Here is a 26,159-nt window from a genome sequence, read left to right on the forward strand (position 1 = left end):
TTGTGTGTGTGTACATATGTGTTTATATGTGTCTGTTAATACACAAATACAAATGCGCGCGCGCACACATATATATTTATGTGTGTGTGTACATATGTGTTTATATGTGTCTGTTAATACACAAATACAAATGCGCGCGCGCACACATATATATTTATGTGTGTGTGTACATATGTGTTTATGTGTCTGTTAATACACAAATACAAATGCGCGCGCGCACACATATATATTTATGTGTGTGTGTTCATATGTGTTTATATGTGTCTGTTAATACACAAATACAAATGCGCGCGCGCACACATATATATTTATGTGTGTGTGTTCATATGTGTTTATGTGTCTGTTAATACACAAATACAAATGCGCGCGCGCACACATATATATTTATGTGTGTGTGTACATATGTGTTTATATGTGTCTGTTAATACACAAATACAAATGCGCGCGCGCACACATATATATTTATGTGTGTGTGTACATATGTGTTTATATGTGTCTGTTAATACACAAATACAAATGCGCGCGCGCACACATATATATATATGTGTGTGTGTGTACATATGTGTTTATATGTGTCTGTTAATACACAAATACAAATGCGCGCGCGCACACATATATATTTATGTGTGTGTGTACATATGTGTTTATATGTGTCTGTTAATACACAAATACAAATGCGCGCGCGCACACATATATATTTATGTGTGTGTGTTCATATGTGTTTATATGTGTCTGTTAATACACAAATACAAATGCGCGCGCGCACACATATATATTTATGTGTGTGTGTTCATATGTGTTTATATGTGTCTGTTAATACACAAATACAAATGCGCGCGCGCACACATATATATTTATGTGTGTGTGTTCATATGTGTTTATATGTGTCTGTTAATACACAAATACAAATGCGCGTGCGCACGTATATATGTATTAGACATGTATATGTGTGTATCTATATGTTAAAACCCTTTGCAGACTTTTTTTCTCTAACACCTGAGACCTCATATCTTTGAGCCATTACAACTTTTTTTTTGCAAATTTCTTAAAAATAATTTCTATTAGTGTTATGAGTGTAACTGTACTTTTTAAATGTATTTTTGATGTGTTTTGTGCAACGTTTTAGTCAAGAGTAACATTTAACCAGAGCTCTGAAGTTGAGCTATCCCAACGCACATTAAATTCAGTTGCGCTCGAGTGCACGCGTTTTACTTCAACCTGTAGAACATGCACGACGTCTGACGCTCACAAAGAGCCGCGACAAACCTTTTTGCTTGTGCATAACAGCGCACCACTTGCAATCTAGCCCTATAACGGGTACTGCTGTGTGGTAACTTAGGTTTCCCTTACCTCCTCTGTGAATGCCAGTTAGGAGCAGTGAGGTACTGGAGTAGTCATCCCAGTGTCTTATGTCCCTTTAAAGCTGTGCACAGATCTCCTGTATAAGAGACGCTGCATATAATATCAGGGAATCACCAGTCTAAGCACTCTAGTGAATTCATTGTCTGTAAACTCTTCACTGACACCCACATTCTTCTACAATCATTTCTTCGTGATGTTCAACAACGATTTCTCTGTCTTTGCGGTAAGCCATGCTCAGCGCACTCATCTTTAGGGGAGCACAGCAGACGGGAGGAGCTTTACTGCTCATGTAGAAATTTACAATACTCTAGGATAAAACAAAAAATAAAACTTTACTCTCAGAGGTGACAAGTATAGGAGCATAAAATAATACACTTACAGCACAATGAGACAAATGCTTGCTTCAACTTTTTATCCATTAAATGAAATATTGTAACTTCTGTAAAACAATGGTTCATGTTTGCTTATTGATAATTGATACAAGTTTGAAAGTGCAATGTTATTTAGTCTCAAAACCAGAAATGTATGTACTGAACATTGCAAATTAAAGTATCTAATATAAAATGTATAATTGTGTATAAAAAAAACTGCAATGTGCTTTCGTTGTTTCTTTTGCCCTATTTTCTGTACTTTATCTCTACAAATGTGGGATTTCCAGTACTGAGAATTGGAAGTCCTTTACAAGCCTACCCCTTCTACATATCTGTTCTAAATTGACCTCAAAAGAGGTGATAGGGTGTGGTACAGCAAAACAAGGCAGGCTTTTCTAACAAAATTACAGTGGCTAGGTGACACCAATAGCAAATCTAAGTTGGCTCCTTCATATATGGCAAGTGGTGAGATGAATTTGGACATTGAAAAATGCAGCAAACGTGTTAATGTATAAAGAAAGTTCTCACACTCCGCTGGTATTTTTATTTATTAAATGTCTATGCAGAAGTCTTGTAATTTTTTTTTTACCAAACTTAATTTTGTGGATAATTACGATACTTGATTGCGAGTGACTATCGTTTACCATCACTTTAATCTCAAATATGTATTCCCCAAGAAAAAAGAAAAAAACGTAGTTATAAGTAGAAAAAATGCAATGCACTTTCATTATTTATTTACTTTTTGTGGTGGGTTCACACAATGCTCCTCCAAAAGTTTTACCTTATTCTGCTCTTGATCCCACAGCGTATACTTTTCACAAATGAGCAGTCATTTTACCCCTTAGCTGCCAGTTACATACATAATTTGACCTCTTTGGCTGGGGTAACATATTTGTATTTCATTTAGACACAGGAGACCTCTTACACTCAGGGACTATAGAAACTGGACATACAGTATAAGTGTTGAGTATTTTGTGAAGATTTTACTGGACTGTCTGCAAAAATACTGGACTGTCCAGTTAAATACTGGACACTAGGCAGCCCTAGCTGTGCTTATTTGCTGATATATAAGTATGAAACTGTAGTTTGTAGATGTATTTCCTACGGCTTTACTGACCCATCTTTTTATTACTTTACAAATAAGTTATATCTTATTTATGATCAGTACCACACAATACCTTCATCTCATTTAAACATTCTTTTGCTAATTTCAACAAATGTCTATTTACATTTTATTCTTGTCCTTGTAGCTTTTTGTAATTGTTATTATCAGTTATTTGTAGAGCGCCAACAGATTCAGCAGCGCTAAACACATGGATCTAATATGCAAGGTGATCAAGGGATAGAGGGCCTTGCCAAGAGTTTCACTGTTGTAAATCAACTCATGAAGGTGATCTACAAAGCAGCTGGGCTCGCAGGCTTACATGCTAAGGGGGTTCAAGGGGCTAACTAAAGGGGTAGAGGGGCTAAGATAGGAAAAGTTAGTGTATATTATATGCATCCCTGAACAGTAGAGTCTTTAAAGAGCACTTGAAAGTTTGAAAACTAAGGGAGAGTCGTGTAGACAGGAATGTACAAAATAGGGACTTGTCTGGAGAAGTCATGTAGACAGGAATGTACAAAATAGGGACTTGTCTGGAGAAGTCATGTAGACAGGAATGTACAAAATAGGGACTTGTCTGGAGAAGTCATGTAGACAAGAATGTACAAAATAGGGACTTGTCTGGAGAAGTCATGTAGACAGGAATGTACAAAATAGGGACTTGTCTGGAGAAGTCATGTAGACAGGAATGTACAAAATAGGGACTTGTCTGGAGAAGTCATGTAGACAGGAATGTACAAAATAGGGACTTGTCTGGAGAAGTCATGTAGACAGGAATGTACAAAATAGGGACTTGTCTGGAGAAGTCATGTAGACAGGAATGTAAGTAGGTAACATGAGAGGAGGAGGTCATGAGCAGAGCGAAGGGGACTGGAGGGAGAGTATCTGGAGATTAGGTTGGAGATATAGGGGTCAATTTACTAAATGTCCGCTGCACATCGATAAATGCCGACAGCATACACTGTCGGGATTTATTATTGCACCAGCAGTTCTTGTGAATTACTGGTGCAATTCCGCACCCTGCAGTTCCACGGCCAATCGTCGTTAGCAGGGGGTGTCAATCAACCCAATTGTATTCGATTGGGTTGATTTTTGTCCGCCACCGCAGAGCAGGCGGACAGGTAATGGAGCAGCGGTCTTTAGACTGCTTTTTCATAACTTCTGTTTCCGGCAAGCCTTCAGGCTCACCGGAAACAAGGGGCATCAAGCTCCATACGGAGCCTGAAAAATTTACCCCATAGGGTGGAGCAGTGTTATTGAGAGCTTTAAAAGTTAGAGTCAGGATTTTATGTTTTATTCTGGAGGTTAGAGGAAGCCAGTGATGGGACTGGAAGAGAGATGCAGCAGATGAGGAGCGACGTGTAAGGAAGATCAGTCTGGCAGAGGCATTCATTATGGATTGTAAGGGAGATAGACCGCAGCTAGAGAGGCTGGAGAGGATGGATGAGAGAGTGGATTAAATTCTTAGTTGTGTCTTGTGTGAGGAAGTGGCGAATTTTGGAGATGTTTTTAAGGTGGAGACGGCAGGAATTGGAAAGACTGGATGTGGGGAGTGAAAGAGAGATCTGAGTCAAGTGTGACACCGAGACATCGGGCATGCAGGGTTTAGTTAATTATGTTATTGTCAACAGAGAAAGTTGGGGGGCAGGGATTTTGGATGAAGGGGGGGAAATAAGGAGCTCAGTTTTGGAGAGATTTAGCTTAAGGTAGTGAGAGGACATCCAGGATGAAATATTAGAAAGACAGTGACACAAATGAGTAAGGAATAGGATAGGTCTGGTGCAGAGAGGTAGATTTGGGTATCAGCAGCATACAAATGGTATTGAAACCCATGGGACTGTATTAAGGAACCTAAGGATGATTTATAATTGAGAAGAGAAGGGGACCAAGGACAGAGCAATTACAGAACATCAAAGTCTGTAAATTGGAGAGTTGTGTAATTCATGCGCACGTGTATATTTCCTGTCTTGGATTTAGAAGATTCTCCCCAATTAACTTGTACATTTTATATTATTAATACATTAACTAAATGCTATTCTGTTTCTTGCAAATATTTTTTTTAAACAAATGCTGTGTTTTATCTCCGTATTTAGCAGCAGTGTATCCGGCATCTTCCTAATGGCATATTACTGGGAAAAGAAATGTTCCACCCTTTGTTTGCTGGATGACAGTTAGATAGCTGTATGTTAATGAGGCTGAGCCCCCGCTGTTAGTGACTACAGAGCTTTATCACAGTTAGTGGTCAGGGAAGTCTGAGGTTAGTCACATCCAGCTGAGACTGATTTAAGGTTAAAATGAAAGGGACATTTCACAAACAGAATATATTACTGTATGACCATTTGTTTTGTTTTTTTCTTCTGATGTATTTATCATCAAGTAGTTTAAAGTTCCAAGCTAAGCGTACTGCCATGTTGTAATCTAGGTTATTCTCATGGATGCCGGTCATGTGATGAGCACATGGCCAAAACAGGGATTTCAAGAGAGAGTAATATCCCAATTATTGTCACCAGCTCATGCAAGAAGGGAAGGTCTAGGTTTGCCTCATTATAGAGATTTAAAGATGGAGGAGTAGAACACACACACGAATGGGGCAAAGTAAGGGCAAGTCTCACAGGTTATAGGAAGAATATATATTTTTTGCATTAGAAGAAGAACTGTCACTTTACTTTGACTTCCATAGTTCATACTTTTTAAAGGGACATGAAAATCAGACAGATATTTTTATATGTACTTCTGTTACGAATCTCACTGCATTCTCTTGGTATCCTTTATTGAAACCATACCTAGGTATGCTCTTCTGTGAGCTAGCAGCTAATTGGTGTCTACACACATATGCCTCTTGGCGCAACTCTTATGCAGGATTATGCTGATAACAAATACGGACAACCCCTCCCCAAATCAAATGGTTGCTGCTTGTCAGGATCGTTAACGCTTTATGTTGTCCGTATTTGTTATGACCAGAATCCCGCATAAGAGGATACGAGCGTTCTTTAGGACACGCTACAAGTGATATCGTTTGGGGCAGCATGAGATCCGCAATCTGCAGCCGGAGGTACCGGTCAGTGTGCTGACCACTGGTGCCAACACAATTGTGAGTGTTTTCTAACCTTCTTTCACACATTACCTACAATATAATACAGTATGAGGCGCCCCTTGTTTTCCTTTTGATCTTCAGAAAAAAATGACTACTCATTTGGAATTCAACCTAAATTCTATTTATTATGCATATGATGATCACTGTATTTCATAGTTCTTTAAAGTGACGGTAAACTTCACCCTTTGTATAAACAGATCTGGACTGTTAGTGATAATTTAGATGGAGATTAATTCATCAGTTGTAATGAAGTTGCTTTAACTTACTTTTTAACATAGAAATGAAAATCAAATACCCTGCGCTCCGCTACCCACTTCAAAAGTTATTTTTTTGTGAGCTAATGGTTTGAACTGTTCTCCAATCGGTGCTCTCGCTACAAGAAATAAAAATAAAAAAGATGAGTGTATGGGTAAAAAACAATTCAAACCTTTAACTCACAAAAAAAAAATATCTTGAAGTGGGTGGCGGAGCGCGGGGTATTTGATTTTCATATCTATATTAAATAGTAAGTTATAGAATCTTCATTACAACTGAAGAATTAAACTCCATCTAAAATATCCCTAACAGTCCAGATCTGTTTATACAAAGGGGAGACTTTAAATAAATAGTCATGTTTAGAGATGCATAGTATATGTCTACATTACAAAACACCTGCACATCAGATATCTTTTATTTGTATTTAACCTGTTCATTTCTAAGCAACATTTTCATTGCGTTCTGTATAATCAGCTCTGCATAAATCTGAACTAACATTTGTGAAATCAATACATTAGCATTTCACAAGCTTTTGATAAATATGTATTTGTAAAGCCTTAGGGCTAATCAATCTTTATTAGTTTCATGTATAATTAACTTCATTTGTATCCTTCTTTCTAGCCACTGTGAACGTTGTGTGTACAAACAAGTAGAGTCTAACAGTAACTTACCTGTAAGTAGGCATGGTTATGTGGCCTGAGACCCTCATTCACTGGGCTTGGGCACAAGCCCTCACACCGATAGGCATTGTATTTTAAAGGATGAATAATCCATTGGTCCCATCCAATCAGTGAAAAATCCACATAGAAATCGACTCTCCTACAAAGAGTGCTAGCATTGTGTACAGCCTGGGCGTGCCTCATGCCTGACATGTGATCTCTTATAATGTGGCTTCTTCGATGACGCTTAGGGCTCTTGGGTTTCAGGTTGACTTGTAAGGGTACCAAGTATTTGGAGAGTGCAGCATCATGGAGCAAAGTGGCAGTCACTGTCTCCTTCTCCTTCCTTGAAAGGTTGGAATACACAAACATCAGAACTTTTTGGTCGTTGGGCTTTATATTTGTTGCCTTTTGGGTTTTTTGCAATCTGTGCACCTGCTTTGAATTAGTTTGATGTTTTATTACAGTCCTTTTAGACCATTTCTGTACTACCTCTGTAATGTTTAGCTTCACCCAATCGTCGGAAGGTCTTGACTGAGCCCTTCCTGTAAATGAGCCCAAGTGCAGATATGTCTGACAAAGCCTATCACTCCCTTTACAAAATGACTGGTGAAATATATCTATATTTACTTCCAGACCATCGTGTAGATGCCCAGCGAATGTAGCAGCCTCAAACCGCAGTTCTGCCATCAAAATGTCTTCTTCTGTATTGAGGATTCCAAAATCAAACACAACTACCCATCGTTCGTCTACCTTCTGAAAACCTAAAAAATACCAAATTAAAATATGTTAGATGTGATTATGATTTATTTTACAATTGTTAGCTTACAAAGAGCTCAAATTATAACGTACAATGAAAACAGACATTTTCTTTGGGATTGGTGAATGTCCCAGACATAATATCTGTCTACAGTTTCAGTGATTAAACAATTTTATTACACAAAAGCCAGAGCCTAGTGAGTTGTTTTATATATTTACATTTATTATTTGATATCTAGAGAGTAATGTGACCGGTCATTGAAAAGCAGAGATTGTTCTTTTCAGTGAGGGGTCTCATCCATGTACGTTTTTTTTATCAGAGAAAGAGAGGCTCAGGGTGGGCATTACCCTTTTTTATTTAAAGGGAAGTTAAACAGCAAAATAAACCATTTCATTCCAATTAGTTTAAAATATTATGAGAAGTCTTTGGTGGATTTATTGTGCAAATGAAATGATTTTTTGCATCTGCTCTCATTGGGTAGAGGGAGGTGACCTTAGCTCTGATTGGCTAGCATCTACTAATGTATACAGGTAGAGGTCAGTGTGTAAAGGAAGAGGTTGGTGACAGCAGCTAAAAAGATTAAAAGAAGAGAATAGAGATAGGGACAAGCTATAGGAATGTTTACACCCACCAGTACTGACCACAGGGTGTGCCATTTTACTGTAATAACATTTTGACACCATCCCCCAAACATATCACTGCTCCTGGCAAGTGGGTGTATTCCAGGGACTCAGAGAAACAGAAGACCCTCATCAGTGAGACAAAATGTCTGTACCCGGTACAGCTGATTTAGTTATACACGGGGACTGTAAATTTATATTGTTAATTGTTTTAATATTTAAATACATTTCCTCTATGTGCTAAGGGGTTAATTGCATTGCTAATGTGATCCCCTTTACTGCTTCAGATGAGCATGAGGCCAGTCTTTGTAGCATACATAAGTATGGTTGCTCCCGATTGGCCCACAGGCTGTAACCTCATCTAAAGAGGAACATTAGTTTGAATTTGTAAGTTAAACGACTAATTCTTTAATAAAATAGAGAACTGAACATTTACACCACAATCTGTGTGTTCTTAACATGAATTGTTTTATTAAACGTTTGACAAATGACAAAATGAAACAACATCTAATGTTTAAAGGGACGTCAAAGTCAAAAATGAAAGAATTATGAAAACCCCAAAAAATGTTTGATTCAAATAGGTAATATTTTCCAAATTACTCGTTCTCTAATCTGCTTCATTCTCTTGGCATCATTGAAGGAGCAGCAATGCACTATGGGAGCTAGCTGAGCACATTGGGCAAACAAATGACAAGTGGCATATACAGTGTATATGCAGCTACCAATCAGAAGCTAGCTAGTGATTTGCTTTGCAGGGGTTAAACACATATATACAAGCAACAGTACAATAATAAAATGATCTTACATATTAGCGCATTTACTTTTATGTCCCTTAAGTGTGGTTCTGTCACATTAAAATCAACAAACAAATAGTTATAAACCAACAGATTTATTTTATTTTCTAAAATCAGATTATATTTATCAAAACTATAAGAAATCCATGTGACCTGTTTATTATTTCCTTGCATCTCAGTTACAATATATTTTAGTTTTATCTGTTAGACATTTTAACCCTTATTTTAAAGGGACAGTCTACAACAGAATTTGTATTGTTTAACAAGATAGATAATCCCTTTATTACCCATTCACCAGTTTTGCATAACCAACACAGTTATATTAATATGCTTATTAACTTGTATCTAAGCCTCTGCAGACTGCCCCTTATCTCAGTTATATTAATATACTTTTTACCTCTGTGATTACCTTGTATCTAAGCCTCTGCAGACTGCCCCTTATCTCAGTTATATTAATATACTTTTTACCTCTGCAATTACCTTGTATCTAAGCCTCTGCAGACTGCTTCTTATCACAGTTATATTAATATACTTTTTACCTCTGTGATTACCCTGTATCTAAGCCTCTGCAGACTGCCCCCTATCTCAGTTATGTTAATATACTTTTTACCTCTGTGATTACCTTGTATCTAAGCCTCTGAAGACTGCCCCTTATCTCAGTTATATTAATATACTTTTTACCTCTGTGATTACCTTGTATCTAAGCCTCTGCAGACTGCTCCTTATCTCATTTATATTAATATACTTTTTACCTCTGTGATTACCTTGTATCTAAGCCTCTGCAGACTGCCCCTTATCTCAGTTATGTTAATATACTTTTTACCTCTATGATTACCTTGTATTTAAGCCTCTGCAGACTGCCCCTTATCTCAGTTTTATTAATATACTTTTTACCTCTGTGATAACCTTGTATCTAAGCCTCTGCAGACTGTCCCTTATCTAAGTTATATTAATACACTTTTTACCTCTGTGATTACCCTGTATCTAAGCCTCTGCAGACTGCCCCCTTATCTCAGTTATATTAATACACGTTTTACCTCTGTGATTACCCTGTATCTAAGCCTCTGCAGACTGCCCCTTATCTCAGTTATATTAATATACTTTTTACCTCTGTGATTACCTTGTATCTAAGCCTCTGCAGACTGCCCCCTTATCTCAGTTATATTAATATACTTTATACCTCTGTGATTACCTTGTATCTAAGCCTCTGCAGACTGCTCCTTATCTCAGTTATATTAATACACTTTTTACCTATGTGATTACCCTGTATCTAAGCCCCTGCAGACTGCCCCTTTCTCAGTTATATTAATATACTTTTTACCTCTGTAATTACCTTGTATCTAAGCCTCTGCAGACTGCCCCTTATCTCAGTTATATTAATATACTTTTTACCTCTGTGATTACCTTGTATCTAAGCCTCTGCAGACTGCTCCTTATCTCAGTTATATTAATACACTTTTTACCTCTGTGATTACCCTGTATCTAAGCCTCTGCAGACTGCCCCTTTCTCAGTTATATCAATATACTTTTTACCTCTGTGATTACCCTGTATCTAAGCCTCTGCAGACTGCCCCTTTCTCAGTTATATTAATATACGTTTTACCTCTGTGATTACCCTGTATCTAAGCCTCTGCAGAGTGCCCCCTTATCTCAGTTATATTAATATACTTTTTACCTCTGTGATTACCTTGTATCTAAGCCTCTGCAGACTGCCCCTTATTTCAGTTATATTAATATACTTTTACCTCTGTGATTACCTTGTATCTAAGCCTCTGCAGACTGCCCCCTTTATCTCAGTTATATTAATATACATTTTACCTCTGTGATTACCTTGTATCTAAGCCTCTGCAGATTGCCCCTTATCTCAGTTATATTAATATACTTTTTACCTCTGTGATTACCTTGTATCTAAGCCTCTGCAGACTGCTCCTAATCTCAGTTATATTAATATACTTTTTACCTCTATGATTACCCTGTATCTAAGCCTCTGCAGATTTCCTCTTATCTCAGTTATATTAATATACTTTTTACCTCTGTGATTACCTTGTATCTAACCCTCTGCAGACTGCTCCTTATCTCAGTTATATTAATATACGTTTTACCTCTGTGATTACCTTGTATCTAAGCCTCTGCTGACTGCCCCTTATCTCAGTTATATTAATACACTTTTTACCTCTGTGATTACCCTGTATCTAAGCATCTGCAGACTGCTCCTTAGCTCAGTTAAATTAATATATTTTTTACCTATGTGATTACCCTGTATCTAAACCTCTGCAGACTGCCCCTTATCTCAGTTATATTAATATACGTTTTACCTCTGTGGTTACCTTGTATTATAGCCTCTGCAGACTGCCCCATATCTCAGTTATATTAATATAAGTTTTACCTCTGTGATTACCTTGTATCTAAGCCTCTGCAGACTGCTCCTTATCTCAGTTATATTAATATACATTTTACCTCTGTGATTACCCTGTATCTAAGCCTCTGCAGACTGCCCCCTTATCTCAGTTATATTAATATACTTTTTACCTCTGTTATTACCTTGTATCTAAGCCTCTGCAGACTGCCCCCTTATCTCAGTTATTTTGACAGACTTGCATTTTAGACAATCTGTGCTGACTTCTAGGTAAATCAACATGCATGAGCACAATGTTATCTATATGGCACACATGAACTAATGCATGAACTCAGATAAGAGTCGGCCTTCAAGGACTAAAAAATTAGCATATTCGCCTACATAGGTTTAGCTTATAACTAAGAATACCAAGAGAACAAAGCAAAATTGATGATAAACGTACATTGGGAAGTTGTTTAAAATTACATGCCCTACCTGAATTGTGAACGTTTATTTTTGACTAGACTGTCCCTTTAAGAATAGGGACCCAATTTTCTGTAGCTCTGCAGTAGTGGGGGTTCTATTGAAATGCTGAGGGGGGCTATGCACCTCCAAATACTTGTGTAGCACCCCTATAGAGCTGCGAAGGGTAGAAAATTAGTTATAAATAAAAATAATCTTCCATTAATACTCAAATATAAACAAAAAGAGGGAGGGACTCATTTGCCTTATATTATAGCAGATTTCTTTCTGTGACATTAATGCACACTATGAAATGATATTAAAGTTGTCAGTTCTACACTTGCAGCCAGCCGCTATTGGTTGTCATGCGCAGCAAGTGGGAGGAATATCTGGGTGATAATAAAACTCTCTTTTGTCACTGATGGATTTGCAGACAAATTATAAAACAAAAAAACTACTTTCACATTTTTTTGATGTGATAAACAATTTATGACAATTTTAAAAATGATTTTAGCATTGTTCAAATCAGCTTTTATCATTTATAAAGAGTAAGCAGATCTGTGTGAACAACTACAGTAGATATATGGCAGAATCTAGTGGTAGTTTTATGTAAAATTCTAGAAAAACACAGAGTGTTTATCAAGGACACCTAATTTGTCACCTATTTACTGTTTGTACTGGTGGGGAGGGGTCAGTTTTTTTCTAATTTAATTTCCACAGAGTGTAAATTTATGCTTCCAGGGGCAGTCTTGTCACTTCTGTTTTTTTGCAAATGTAAAGTGTGATAAACACTTTTTGATGGTCTAACAAGTGGGATTATTTCCAAATCCTCCCAGAAGAACCTCTTTACAGTAATCCTTGACACTGCAACATATTAATCAGTTACCATTTCAAATTCATTTTGTAGTTGTTAACAATAAAAGGGATATGTAAGTTAAAATGAAGCTTTAATAAGTCAGATAGAACACACACGCTCATATATATATAGTGTGTGTGTAATAAAATAAACCTCTCTTCAAATATATCACTTTCTCTTGGTCTCCTTTGCTGAAACATAGCTTCTTTTCCATGACAGCATACTGAGGTAGGCGAGGAGCATGCACGTGTCTTGAGCACTGTATAGAAGAGTGTAACAATGTTATACATACATGCACACCTCTGAGCCTTGCTCTCATGGAAGTGAGCTAAATTTGAGCCTTGCTCTCATGGAAGTGAGCTAAATTTGAGCCTTGCTCTCATGGTAGTGAGCTAAATTTGAGCCTTGCTCTCATGGTAGTGAGCTAAATTTCAGTAATACCAATAGAAAGAGCAAGATTTAACAATAGAAGGAAAGGAAAGTGTGGGCAGGGGGTGGAATCGCTGCTCTATCTGCATTCTGAAAGTTTAATTTTGATTTCATGTCCCTTTAAGAGAAAAGATAATCTCATGTAAGTACAGTTATGGAAGAAGAGACATTAGCTGTAACACATGCTGGAATTATATGGAAGCATTTACCCCTCCCAGAGCACTTACACATTTACTTGAAAAAGCCTGAATGCCACTGTATCTGAGTTACCTTTAGCCTAAAATCAGTCACAATGCTCATGTGTAGTAGAAAAGCTTTCTAATCTGTTTACATGATTTATTTACCTTCATTTTCAGTATTTTAGCACTGACATTATTTAGTTTTTCCACCATTCCTAAAAAGGGAGAAGTGAATATTGCAGGATTTCAAATATGGCCCTGCAACATGCTACATTGCTTATGTTTTTCCCCACAGCTGATGAGAAATTATAAGCATATTGAAAAGGCTGGCCAGAAAAAGTGGTTTCTCTCTGAGCTGCTCTGGATTTTGTAACCAGCAAATTTGGCTAACAAAGTTTTTATAAAATATATACATATAGGACAGGCTTATAAGTGGAGTGCTATTTTGTATTGCTAATGAGCACTCACTGTGCTCAAGGTAAAATATTATCACTATCATGTTAGCTCTGGTATTAAAAGTAAAAAGTTAGTGTGCAAGCAAAAGACTCGGGCACACTAACTTCAGGATTTTGGATATCGCTCACACGCACTAACTCTCTGTCCCCTAGGCTTCTATAGGACACGCTAAAGAAAGCCTTTTCATTTTATTGTTCGCACTAACCTGAATCTCTGCTTAGAAGAAATTATTCTTTTTATTTAAAAAAATTATATTTCTATATACATCTAAATATTTATTTTTGTAAAATAGATATCTACACCTATATATCACACCAGTCCATAGATGGGCACTCACATTATGTTCTCTGAAGGTGGATCTTCAGAAAAAGGGGAAGTCTAGTCTAATATTTTTTTGACAAATGGGGACTACTCTTAAACTCATTGGATAATCACCTCCAGAGTCAAATGATCAACCCTCTTAAAGTGCCATATAACAGGTTGAGATCTGTTCATATCCTAAAAGGGCTAATTAAAGGGACACTAAACCCAATTTTTTGTTCTTTCATGATTCAGGTAGAGATGGCAATTTTAAGTTATATTCCAATTTACTTCTATTTTCTAATTTGCTTCATTCTTTAGATATTCTTTGTTGAAGAAATAGCAATACACATGGGTGAGCCAATCACACAAGGCATCTGTGTGCAGCCACCAATCAGCAGCTACTGAGCCTATCTAGATATGCTTTTCAGCATAGGATATCAAGAGAATGAAGCAAATTAGATAATAGAAGTAAATTAGAAAATTGTTTAAAATGGCATGCTCTTTCTAAATCATGAAAGAAAAAATGTGGGTTTTATGACCATTTAAGTAAAAATAATTTGCATAACAAAATTGTTTAAAAATTGCTGGCAAGTATTATTTTTTTTAAACATTTTATTATTACAAAAAAAGGGTTAAAAATAATTAAATATTATATTTAACCCCCTCCCCCACAAACTCAGTATTCAATAGGATGCATTTCCAGTGTGATCCATTCAAGAAGGAATGATGGGGCAGGAGAGGCAGATCCATTGGAGCAGGTTGTAGGTTTGTGAGGGCCTCACATTTTGCCATCTCTTTCTCATGCACCATAAGAGGAATACCAGCTAAGCAATCTGAAGAATTGTATGGGAAAAAGCTATCAATCTCAGGATAATCTTCTTTAGGCGGCCTAGCAAGGTAAGCTAAATCAGTAGCTTTTTTTTGCTGCAGGTGCATGCCCTTTAAGTGTCTTCAAGGCAGTGTGTGTCATAGCCACTTTCTAAGGTATCACCTGTTTATTGACATTCCACAATGCTTTTCTGGAAGCCACAGGTTCAGTTGACTTGAAGACTTTCCCAGGGCATGAAGTCTGACCCTTGTAGATAAAGGCTTTGTGGACTTTGCATAATGCTTCACACAATCTTTAGATGATAGGTTAGTGAGAAGGTCTCCATTCTCTTGGTCAACATCATTGTTGTCATCTTTCTTCGTAAACAATCACAAATAACACCTTAAAGCTGGCAAGTATTTTCAAATAATTTGCAAAAATTAGCAAAATTGCTTACAAAACCATGCTGTCTGGAGAAGTCTGATCCACCCCCTTTATCAGTGTTTATCATCAGAAACACAGGCATTGTATTTCAACTGAGTTCACAGCAGCTTGCTTCTAGGCATGCTCCAGCAGATAATGAGTGTTAAAGGGACAGTCAACACCAAAAATGTATTGTTCAAAAAGAGAGATAATGCTTTTACTACCCATTCCCCAGCTTTGCACAACCAACATTGTTATATTAACATTTAAACCTCTATATTTCTGCCTGTTTCTAAGCTACTAAAGACAGCCTCTTATCACATGATTTTCATTTGCTTTTCACAACAGGGGAGTGCTAGTTCATGTGAACCATACAGATAACATTGTACTCTTGCACGTGGGTTGAGGCAGATACTGCATTAATTGGATAAAATGGGAGTCAATATATAATACATAAATCAGGGGGCTATCAGAAAAGGCTTAGATACAAGGTAATTAAAGAGGTAAAAAGTGTATTAATATAACCATCTTGGTTATGCAAAACTGGGGAATGGGTAATAAAGGGATTATCTATCTTTTTAAACAATAACATTTTTTGAGTTCACTGTCCCTTTAAGTCTTGCATTCTACCAAACCAATGGAGGATATAGATGCAACCATAAAAGAAATTGTGTCGGGGAGTTAAAATTCAGAAACTTAAAAGAAGGGTTAATTGCGAGGCACTGCAGTATAAATTTGCAGGTAAAGTACATATTATTATATTTTGGGGCCTATCTATCAAGCCCCGAAAGGAGCTTGACGGCCCGTGTTTCTGGCGAGTCTTCAGACTCGCCAGAAACAGCAGTTATGAAGCAGCGGTCACAAAGACCGCTGCTCCATAACCTGTCCGCCTGCTCTGAGCAGGCGGACAGACATCGCCGAAAATCAACCCGATCGAGTACAATCGGGTTGATTGACACCCCTTGCTGGTGGCCCATTGGCCGCGAGTCTACAGGGGGCGGCGTTGCACCAGCAGCTCTTGTGAGCTGCTGGTGCAATGCTGAATACGGAGAGCGTATTGCTCTTCGCATTCAGCGAGGTCTTGCGGACCTGATCCGCACTGTTAAATAGGGGCCTTTGTCTCTATCTCAACTTGTTCTATGTCTCTGTAAGAATTCCAATTTCATTATGGAACTAATCTCAGAGGAGAATGGTTATGTGATGAACCTGGGCAAGAGAGATGAGGAATTATGAGGAATAACTCCTTCTTTATAAAAAAAAATCTTTAAAAAAAAAAAAATGTATTTCCTTTTTTCTTTTTTTTATTTATTTACATGTTTTGCTTTGAAACGTTGAATACAGTAAGATAAGCTGTAAAAAGGTTGATCATGTGATGTCATTTTTTTTTATAACTGTGAGATTTAGATAACATTGATGATATAGATATAATACTTACATTTAACGGAAAGCTTGGACTTAGAGAATTGTATACTATTCTATTCTACTTTCCTAATATTCTGTTCACTATGTTATATGCTATTGTTATACGAATTTCTGAATTCATTTTCACAATAAAATAAGAAATAAAAAATAAAAAGATAGGCACTCACATATGCAGATGGGATACAATATTGGTCTTGTTAATCTTGCCGATATATTGACCAATTTTTTTATTGTATTTTAATGGCTGAATAAACTAACATTTTTGATAACGAAGACCTGTTAGTGCTTATTTTTGGACTGGTGTGCTTTTCAAAGATAGTCTGTCCCCCCCCCCCTATAAAAATTTAGTCAAAGCTGAATTAAATATGGAAAGCTCTCTAGTTTGGATAAATAGAGATACATTTTGTAGTTTATACAAATTTTTAGGAAAAATAATCATCTTAAATAAATGAATCTTTCTGAATAAGGGAGGGTTTCCAATTTCTTAAGCAAATAAATATTTTGTTAAATAACTCTTTATAATTTGGAGTATACCAATGTTTTGTGGTTTTGCTAAAAAAAATTTTTTAAGTTTTATTTATGAAATATAGCAGTTCAAAAATAAGAAAGATTACAGAAAACACAAATTCATTCTCTTTTCAAACAAAGTAATTGATTAATGATATGGTTATATTGCTTCAATTTTATTAATGTGCTATACTTTCTATTTTTCTCTGATCCTTGAAGTCATCAAAACCCAATCCAAATACCAAAAACAAACACAATCTTTTTATATACAAGAAGGGAAGTAAGAGGACGAGCAAAAAAGGAGAGAGAAAAAAAGAAAAAGGGAAGAATAAAAGAGGTTCCTTCAGGAAAATCAAAACCTCATCGCAAATATAAATTCTGTATAAAAGGTGCATCTTTGAATGGCTATACTAATTGTTTCTGAATGTTGATTTGTTCTGATTTAATAAAAGGATAACATTTAGAAAATATTTTTTGATGTCAAAATCAGGATTAACCAGTAAATCAAAATGTTCTATTATCTATTGAAATCTTAATGTGCCTATATATCTGTTAAATCTGGCACCGTTTTATCTTTCCAACTAGCAAGTACAATAGCATGGCCACATAGAATAGCATTATTGATTCATTTAATATCCATAAGACTAGGGCTTGGTTCTTTACTAAGCAAAATATCCTCAAAATTACATTTTACTTGTTGATTTGTTAGCTTTGATAACCAATAAGAGATTTTATGCCAAAGTGGCTTTGCTAATTTTAATACCTAAATAAGTTATAAATTTGTTTGTTAGAACAAATTGAGGGTCTTTTATTATTAACTTTGTAACCTGAAAAGGAACTAAATATATCTATTATTTGTAATAATTTGGCCACATAACTAGATGTATTCCGAAAGTATAAGTAATTTGTATGTACATTTGTGTGTGTATATATATAATATATATACATACACACACATTTGTGTATATATGTGTATGTATGTAACTACACAGATATACATGTACACACATACATATATATAATCATGTTTAAATACATACATATAGCATTATTAAGGCTTTCACTTGAGCGCAACCCATAACTTTCAATTTGTAATATCAGCAATATTTAGAGCATTTGCAATATCTATTGACAGTAATAGGTGCGCTAGAGCGAAGTCAGCCACGCTAAACCTTCTCTGCTACGTCTGATTTACTATGGACGTAATATCAAGTTGCGCTCTAATATTCACGCTGTCTAGCGATACTGCTCATTGAATCCCGTGCTACTATTAGCACACCACTTGAAATCTGGCCGATATTATTTTAATGCAGATATTTTGCAATGTAATGCTTAATCACTGACATATTTTGAGAATATATAAACTTTATATTCCTTTAAATTTCTCCAGAATAATGAGCTGATACCTTTGTCATACAATGAACCAATCGGAAATGTTCTAAATGAAAAATGAAATGTAAATTCCTTCCTGGTTCAGAACAGCTGCAAAACAGATTCTCTATGAAATAACTGTCGCCCACTTTGCATTGTAGTTCAACAACATAAACTTGTTTTAAATTAAAAATGCGATTTAAAGACACGATACATACATATCTATACTGTATATTTGTGTGTGTGTTCATTAAATACATATATTAAGAGCACTCGAGGGCCCATAATTAAGACTAATTTCTTGTCCTATAGACAGACAAGCTTTGTATATTTACCCTTAGGATATAACATAATTTCTGTAGATATTTTGATAAATATTTGAAAGCCCTATAACCCTTTGCCTGCCAGACATGCTTGTAACATGTCAGTGACTGGTATCCAATGGGTTAATAAGCGATTGGTATTTCTGTAGAAAAAGAAATATGTGAATCAACAAATGAGAGAATCTCTGCTTCATGTTGAAGAGAATTAGTGCCAGAAGACACAACAATAATGAATGAGAGTAATGAGATGTGAAGCTAATGCGAGCTCTTCATGTGATGCAGATAATCCAATCAGGTTTGCCTTGAAAGGTTTTGCTGGATGTGTATTGCAACAAGTGAGTGCACAATGGTCTGTCTGGCTATAGGAGCAAGCTGTGGTACCCAGGAGCGCAGAACAACAATAAGGGGGGCTGCTGATAGTGACCTATAATAGAAAGGCCAGAAAGAGGATGTGTATTTGGGCAGATCTAGCATGTGTCTGGCACATGGATTTAACATCTGTAGCAGCAGATCAGGGTTATCAACTCAAATGTGAGTAATAAGGAGATTCTACATATGCACAGATAATTCTTACAATATAATCAGACTCATCATGAGCTGGTTCATCAGGTCTGATATGTACAGAGTATTCCTACACAATAACCAGACTCATCATGAGCTGGTTCATCAGGTCTGATATGTACAGAGTATTCCTACACAATAACCAGACTCATCATGAGCTGGTTCATCAGGTCTGATATGTACAGAGTATTCCTACACAATAACCAGACTCATCATCAGCTGGTGCATCAGGTCTGATATGTACAGAGTATTCCTACACAATAACCAGACTCATCATCAGCTGGTGCAACAGGTCTGATATGTACAGAGTATTCCTACACAATAACCAGACTCATCATCAGCTGGTGCAACAGGTCTGATATGTACAGAGTATTCCTACACAATAACCAGACTCATCATCAGCTGGTGCATCAGGTCTGATATGTACAGAGTATTCCTACACAATAACCAGACTCATCATCAGCTGGTGCAACAGGTCTGATATGTACAGGGTATTCCTACACAATAACCAGACTTATCATCAGCTGGTGCAACAGGTCTGATATACACAGAGTATTCCTACACAATAACCAGACTCATCATCAGCTGGTGCAACAGGTCTGATATGTACAGGGTATTCCTACACAATAACCAGACTTATCATCAGCTGGTGCAACAGGTCTGATATACACAGAGTATTCCTACACAATAACCAGACTCATCATCAGCTGGTGCATCAGGTCTGATATGTACAGAGTATTCCTACACAATAACTAGACTCATCATCAGCTGGTGCAACAGGTCTGATATGTACAGAATATTCCTACACAATAACTAGACTCATCATCAGCTGGTGCATCAGGTCTGATATGTACAGAGTAGTCCTACACAATAACCAGACTCATCATCAGCTGGTGCATCAGGTCTGATATGTACAGAATATTCCTACACAATAACCAGACTCATCATCAGCTGGTGCAACAGGTCTGATATGTACAGAGTATTCCTACACAATAACCAGACTCATCATCAGCTGGTGCAACAGGTCTGATATGTACAGAGTATTCCTACACAATAACCAGACTCATCATGAGCTGGTTCATCAGGTCTGATATGTACAGAGTATTCCTACACAATAACTAGACTCATCATCAGCTGGTGCATCAGGTCTGATATGTACAGAATATTCCTACACAATAACCAGACTCATCATCAGCTGGTGCATCAGGTCTGATATGTACAGAGTATTCCTACACAATAACCAGACTCATCATCAGCTGGTGCATCAGGTCTGATATACACAGAGTATTCCTACACAATAACCAGACTCATCATCAGCTGGTGCATCAGGTCTGATATGTACAGAGTATTCCTACACAATAACTAGACTCATCATCAGCTGGTGCATCAGGTCTGATATGTACAGAGTATTCCTACACAATAACCAGACTCATCATCAGCTGGTGCAACAGGTCTGATATGTACAGAGTATTCCTACACAATAACCAGACTCATCATCAGCTGGTACATCAGGTCTGATATGTACAGAGTATTCCTACACAATAACTAGACTCATCATCAGCTGGTGCATCAGGTCTGATATGTACAGAGTATTCCTACACAATATCCAGACTCATCATCAGCTGGTGCAACAGGTCTGATATGTACAGAGTATTCCTACACAATAACCAGACTCATCATCAGCTGGTGCATCAGGTCTGATATGTACAGAGTATTCCTACACAATAACCAGACTCATCATCAGCTGGTGCATCAGGTCTGATATGTACAGAGTATTCCTACACAATAACCAGACTCATCATCAGCTGGTGCATCAGGTCTGATATGTACAGAATATTCCTACACAATAACCAGACTTATCATCAGCTGGTGCATCAGGTCTGATATGTACAGAGTATTCCTACACAATAACCAGACTCATCATCAGCTGGTGCATCAGGTCTGAAATGTACAGAGTATTCCTACACAATAACAAGACTCATCATCAGCTGGTACATCAGGTCTGATATGTACAGAGTATTCCTACACAATAACCAGACTCATCATCAGCTGGTGCAACAGGTCTGATATGTACAGAATATTCCTACACAATAACCAGACTCATCATCAGCTGGTGCATCAGGTCTGATATGTACAGAGTATTCCTACACAATAACCAGACTCATCATCAGCTGGTGCATCAGGTCTGATATGTACAGAGTATTCCTACACAATAACTAGACTCATCATCAGCTGGTGCATCAGGTCTGATATGTACAGAATATTCCTACACAATAACCAGACTTATCATCAGCTGGTGCATCAGGTCTGATATGTACAGAGTATTCCTACACAATAACCAGACTCATCATCAGCTGGTGCAACAGGTCTGATATGTACAGAGTATTCCTACACAATAACCAGACTCATCATCAGCTGGTACATCAGGTCTGATATGTACAGAGTATTCCTACACAATAACCAGACTCATCATCAGCTGGTGCAACAGGTCTGATATGTACAGAATATTCCTACACAATAACCAGACTCATCATCAGCTGGTGCATCAGGTCTGATATGTACAGAATATTCCTACACAATAACCAGACTCATCATCAGCTGGTGCATCAGGTCTGATATGTACAGAATATTCCTACACAATAACTAGACTCATCATAAGCTGGTGCAACAGGTCTGATATGTACAGATAATTCTTACAATATAATCAGACTCATCATCAGCTGGTGCATCAGGTCTGATATGTACAGAATATTCCTACACAATAACTAGACTCATCATCAGCTGGTGCATCAGGTCTGATGTGTACAGAATATTCCTACACAATAACTAGACTCATCATCAGCTGGTGCATCAGGTCTGATATGTACAGAGTATTCCTACACAATAACTAGACTCATCATCAGCTGGTGCATCAGGTCTGATATGTACAGAGTATTCCTACACAATAACCAGACTCATCATCAGCTGGTGCATCAGGTCTGATATGTACAGAGTATTCCTACACAATAACCAGACTCATCATCAGCTGGTGCATCAGGTCTGATATACGCAGAGTATTCCTACACAATAACCAGACTCATCATCAGCTGGTACATCAGGTCTGATATGTACAGAATATTCCTACACAATAACCAGACTCATCATCAGCTGGTGCATCAGGTCTGATATGTACAGAGTAGTCCTACACAATAACTAGACTCATCATCAGCTGGTGCATCAGGTCTGATATGTACAGAGTATTCCTACACAATAACCAGACTCATCATCAGCTGGTGCATCAGGTCTGATATGTACAGAGTATTCCTACACAATAACCAGACTCATCATCAGCTGGTGCATCAGGTCTGATATGTACAGAGTAGTCCTACACAATAACCAGACTCATCATCAGCTGGTGCAAAGGTCTGATATGCACAGGGTATTCCTACACAATAACCAGACTCATCATCAGCTGGTGCAACAGGTCTGATATGTACATAATATTCCTACACAATAACTAGACTCATCATCAGCTGGTGCATCAGGTCTGATATGTACAGAATATTCCTACACAATAACTAGACTCATCATCAGCTGGTGCATCAGGTCTGATATGTACAGAGTATTCCTACACAATAACCAGACTCATCATCAGCTGGTGCATCAGGTCTGATATGTACAGAGTATTCCTACACAATAACCAGACTCATCATCAGCTGGTGCAACAGGTCTGATATGTATAGAGTATTCCTACACAATAACCAGACTCATCATCAGCTGGTGCAACAGGTCTGATATGTACAGAGTATTCCTACACAATAACCAGACTTATCATCAGCTGGTGCATCAGGTCTGATATGTACAGAGTATTCCTACACAATATCCAGACTTATCATCAGCTGGTGCATCAGGTCTGATATGTACAGAATATTCCTACACAATAACTAGACTCATCATCAGCTGGTGCATCAGGTCTGATATGTACAGAATATTCCTACACAATAACCAGACTCATCATCAGCTGGTGCATCAGGTCTGATATGTACAGAGTATTCCTACACAATAACCAGACTCATAATCAGCTGGTGCAACAGGTCTGATATACACAGAATATTCCTACACAATAACTAGACTCATCATCAGCTGGTGCATCAGGTCTGATATGTACAGAATATTCCTACACAATAACTAGACTCATCATCAGCTGGTGCATCAGGTCTGATATGTACAGAATATTCCTACACAATAACCAGACTCATCATCAGCTGGTGCATCAGGTCTGATATGTACAGAGTAGTCCTACACAATAACTAGACTCATCATCAGCTGGTGCATCAGGTCTGATATGTACAGAGTAGTCCTACACAATAACCAGACTCATCAGCTGGTGATGCAACAGGTCTGATATACACAGAGTATTCCTACACAATAACCAGACTCATCAGCTGGTGATGCAACAGGTCTGCTATGTACAGATTATTACTACACAATAACCAGACTCCTCATCAGCTGGTGCATCAGGTCTGATATACACAGGATATTCCTACACAATAACTTAAATACCCTTTTTATTATATTATTAAAATACAAATGTCCCCTTGATTTCTTACACTGACTACAAGTTATGTCTAAAGGTTTATTTCATCACAACACCAAACTGGATGGAGAATAAAGAATAAGTTACCAATAGCCTTAACATACCATACAATATGCACAAAATGCCAACCACTGCAAGACAACGTTCAGTATGATGCCACCAGGGGGCAGAATTTCCTATCATTATATAGAGATGAACACAGGTCACATGAGTCATTAGGCTAAGCAGGCATATGTCACTGGGCACATGTTAAGCAAACCATGACATTATGTTGCTTTATGTTGAAGCTGGTCTCTGATCTCTAATCTTTTGTTTGGGCAAAAATTTAACATCAGCTGCACTTATAGAAATATGGAATTAATTTATGAAGTCTGCCAGAAAAATTTAAAGGAATTTTTGTCATTGATCAAAGAGATATGGAGTTTCAAAATGTGTTTTGTTTGCTGAAAAAAAATATTTTAGTAAGCTGAATAAACCACCTTTTTGCATTGGCTCTTCTTCCTCTGCATTAATAGCTGAGGGAGTTGTCTTTATCAGATATTGATTATTATTTCTTTAGAATAAGTTGTTAATGCCCTGCTAGTTGTAATGTCAGTTTAAACAGCTTTTTACTTAACCCCTTTCATGCAAAACATTTGAACCTGTTTCATTTTTTGCTCATCATATATGTGATAATATTTTGTACAACAGCCCTTAAAGGAGAATCAAACAGTAAATAAATGCTACATATAATGATCTATTTAAAGCAAAGAGTATGCTGGGAATATTGTGTTTTTTAATTGAATAAGTTGTTTAAATATTGATAAAATAAGTGTATAAATTGTATAAATAATGGGTACCACCATGTTAAGATACATTTTGTTATAAATAAAAATAAGTGTATATATTTAGTTTCTATTAATAATGGGTACCACCATGTTAGGTACACATGGGGTAAAATAAAAATAAGTCTATATATTTAGTTTCTATTATTAATGGGTATCACCATGTTAAGTACATATGGGGTAAAATAAAAATAAGTCTATATATTTAGTTTCTATTATTAATGGGTACCACCATGTTAAGTACATGTGGGGTAAAAAAGCCACTTACTTTTAGCAGCCAGACTCCTTATAATATCTGCGCGGGGACCTGGTGGCACTGGCTGTTTTACTGGTTCAGAATCGTAATCACTGGCGAAGTCCATGCGGCTAAAGCTCTGGTAGAGGCTGATCATGTAGTTGGGTAGAGAGGACAAACCTCTTGTCTCCAGCCCTCCCAATCCTCTGAAATGTTCTTGTGAGATGTTGGGTCTATGTCCCATTTTTATAACAAAGTTAGTTCCTCCTGAGATCAGCAAGAGGAGAATGAATTTCTGTGTGATTGTCATTATAGCCGTGTGCTTAGTGACTTCAGTGACAGCAGCTTATATAGTTCTCCCCCAGAGTCATTGATATGCACAAGTGAACTGACCATTCAGTCTGGGCATAGCCTGCTGAGCATCAGGAATACAGTAACACCTTGTCTGGAGTCAGGGCATCAGGTGACACTTGCCAGAGTAAGGTGACTGCACCTATTGCACCTATTTAGGATTATTATCATAACCTGATTACAATAATAATACAATATAGTTACTAAAAACAATTCCTATCTAACAGGTGACATGGTATGAAGGTTAATTTATTACCTGTTAAAAGTGCATTATTGTTTTTTTTCTCCTCCTAGAATAAGCTTGTCCAGCCTTGGACTCAAGAGCCACAGAAGCAAAACCCTCGAAACGCCTATTAATTGTGTTTATCTTATCTCCTCTGTTGTTGCTATTTGGTATCAAATATAAATGAGCTCCTGTACTGAGTAAACAATCACTGGAGCTGATCAGAATTCTAAACCATTCAGGGTGCACAACAGCCTTTCTGGAGAAAGTGGAAAAAACAAACATATTTTAGTTTTCAATTACAGGAAAATGGGGCAAAAAAAATAAAAAAAGAACACTTCATTTCATGTTATTTTATGTATTATTATTTGTTTACAAAGCACAGTTAACCATTTTACAGGGGCTGCTTTAAGTTTAGTGTCCCTATATTCCCAGCTTGCTTTCCCCTAGGATCAGTCAGTGATCTCCAGCACAGTATTGCAGCAGAGATTCTCCTTA

General features: G+C 37.1%; 1 protein-coding gene across 1 annotated transcript; it reads right to left on the minus strand.

Annotated features, from left to right (window-relative positions):
• Positions 1-1,516: 1,516 nt before the first annotated feature.
• On the minus strand, positions 1,517-25,331 carry NODAL (nodal growth differentiation factor). The gene is made up of 3 exons (XM_053692854.1): positions 25,121-25,331; positions 6,856-7,607; positions 1,517-1,669 (listed from the first exon to the last, which is right to left on the minus strand). Exons 1-3 carry the CDS (start codon positions 25,329-25,331, stop codon positions 1,517-1,519), a joined length of 1,116 nt encoding a protein of 371 aa, XP_053548829.1.
• Between the last annotated feature and the right edge of the window lie 828 nt (positions 25,332-26,159).

This window comes from Bombina bombina, chromosome 9, assembly GCF_027579735.1.
Source record: "Bombina bombina isolate aBomBom1 chromosome 9, aBomBom1.pri, whole genome shotgun sequence".
NCBI lineage: Eukaryota > Metazoa > Chordata > Amphibia > Anura > Bombinatoridae > Bombina > Bombina bombina.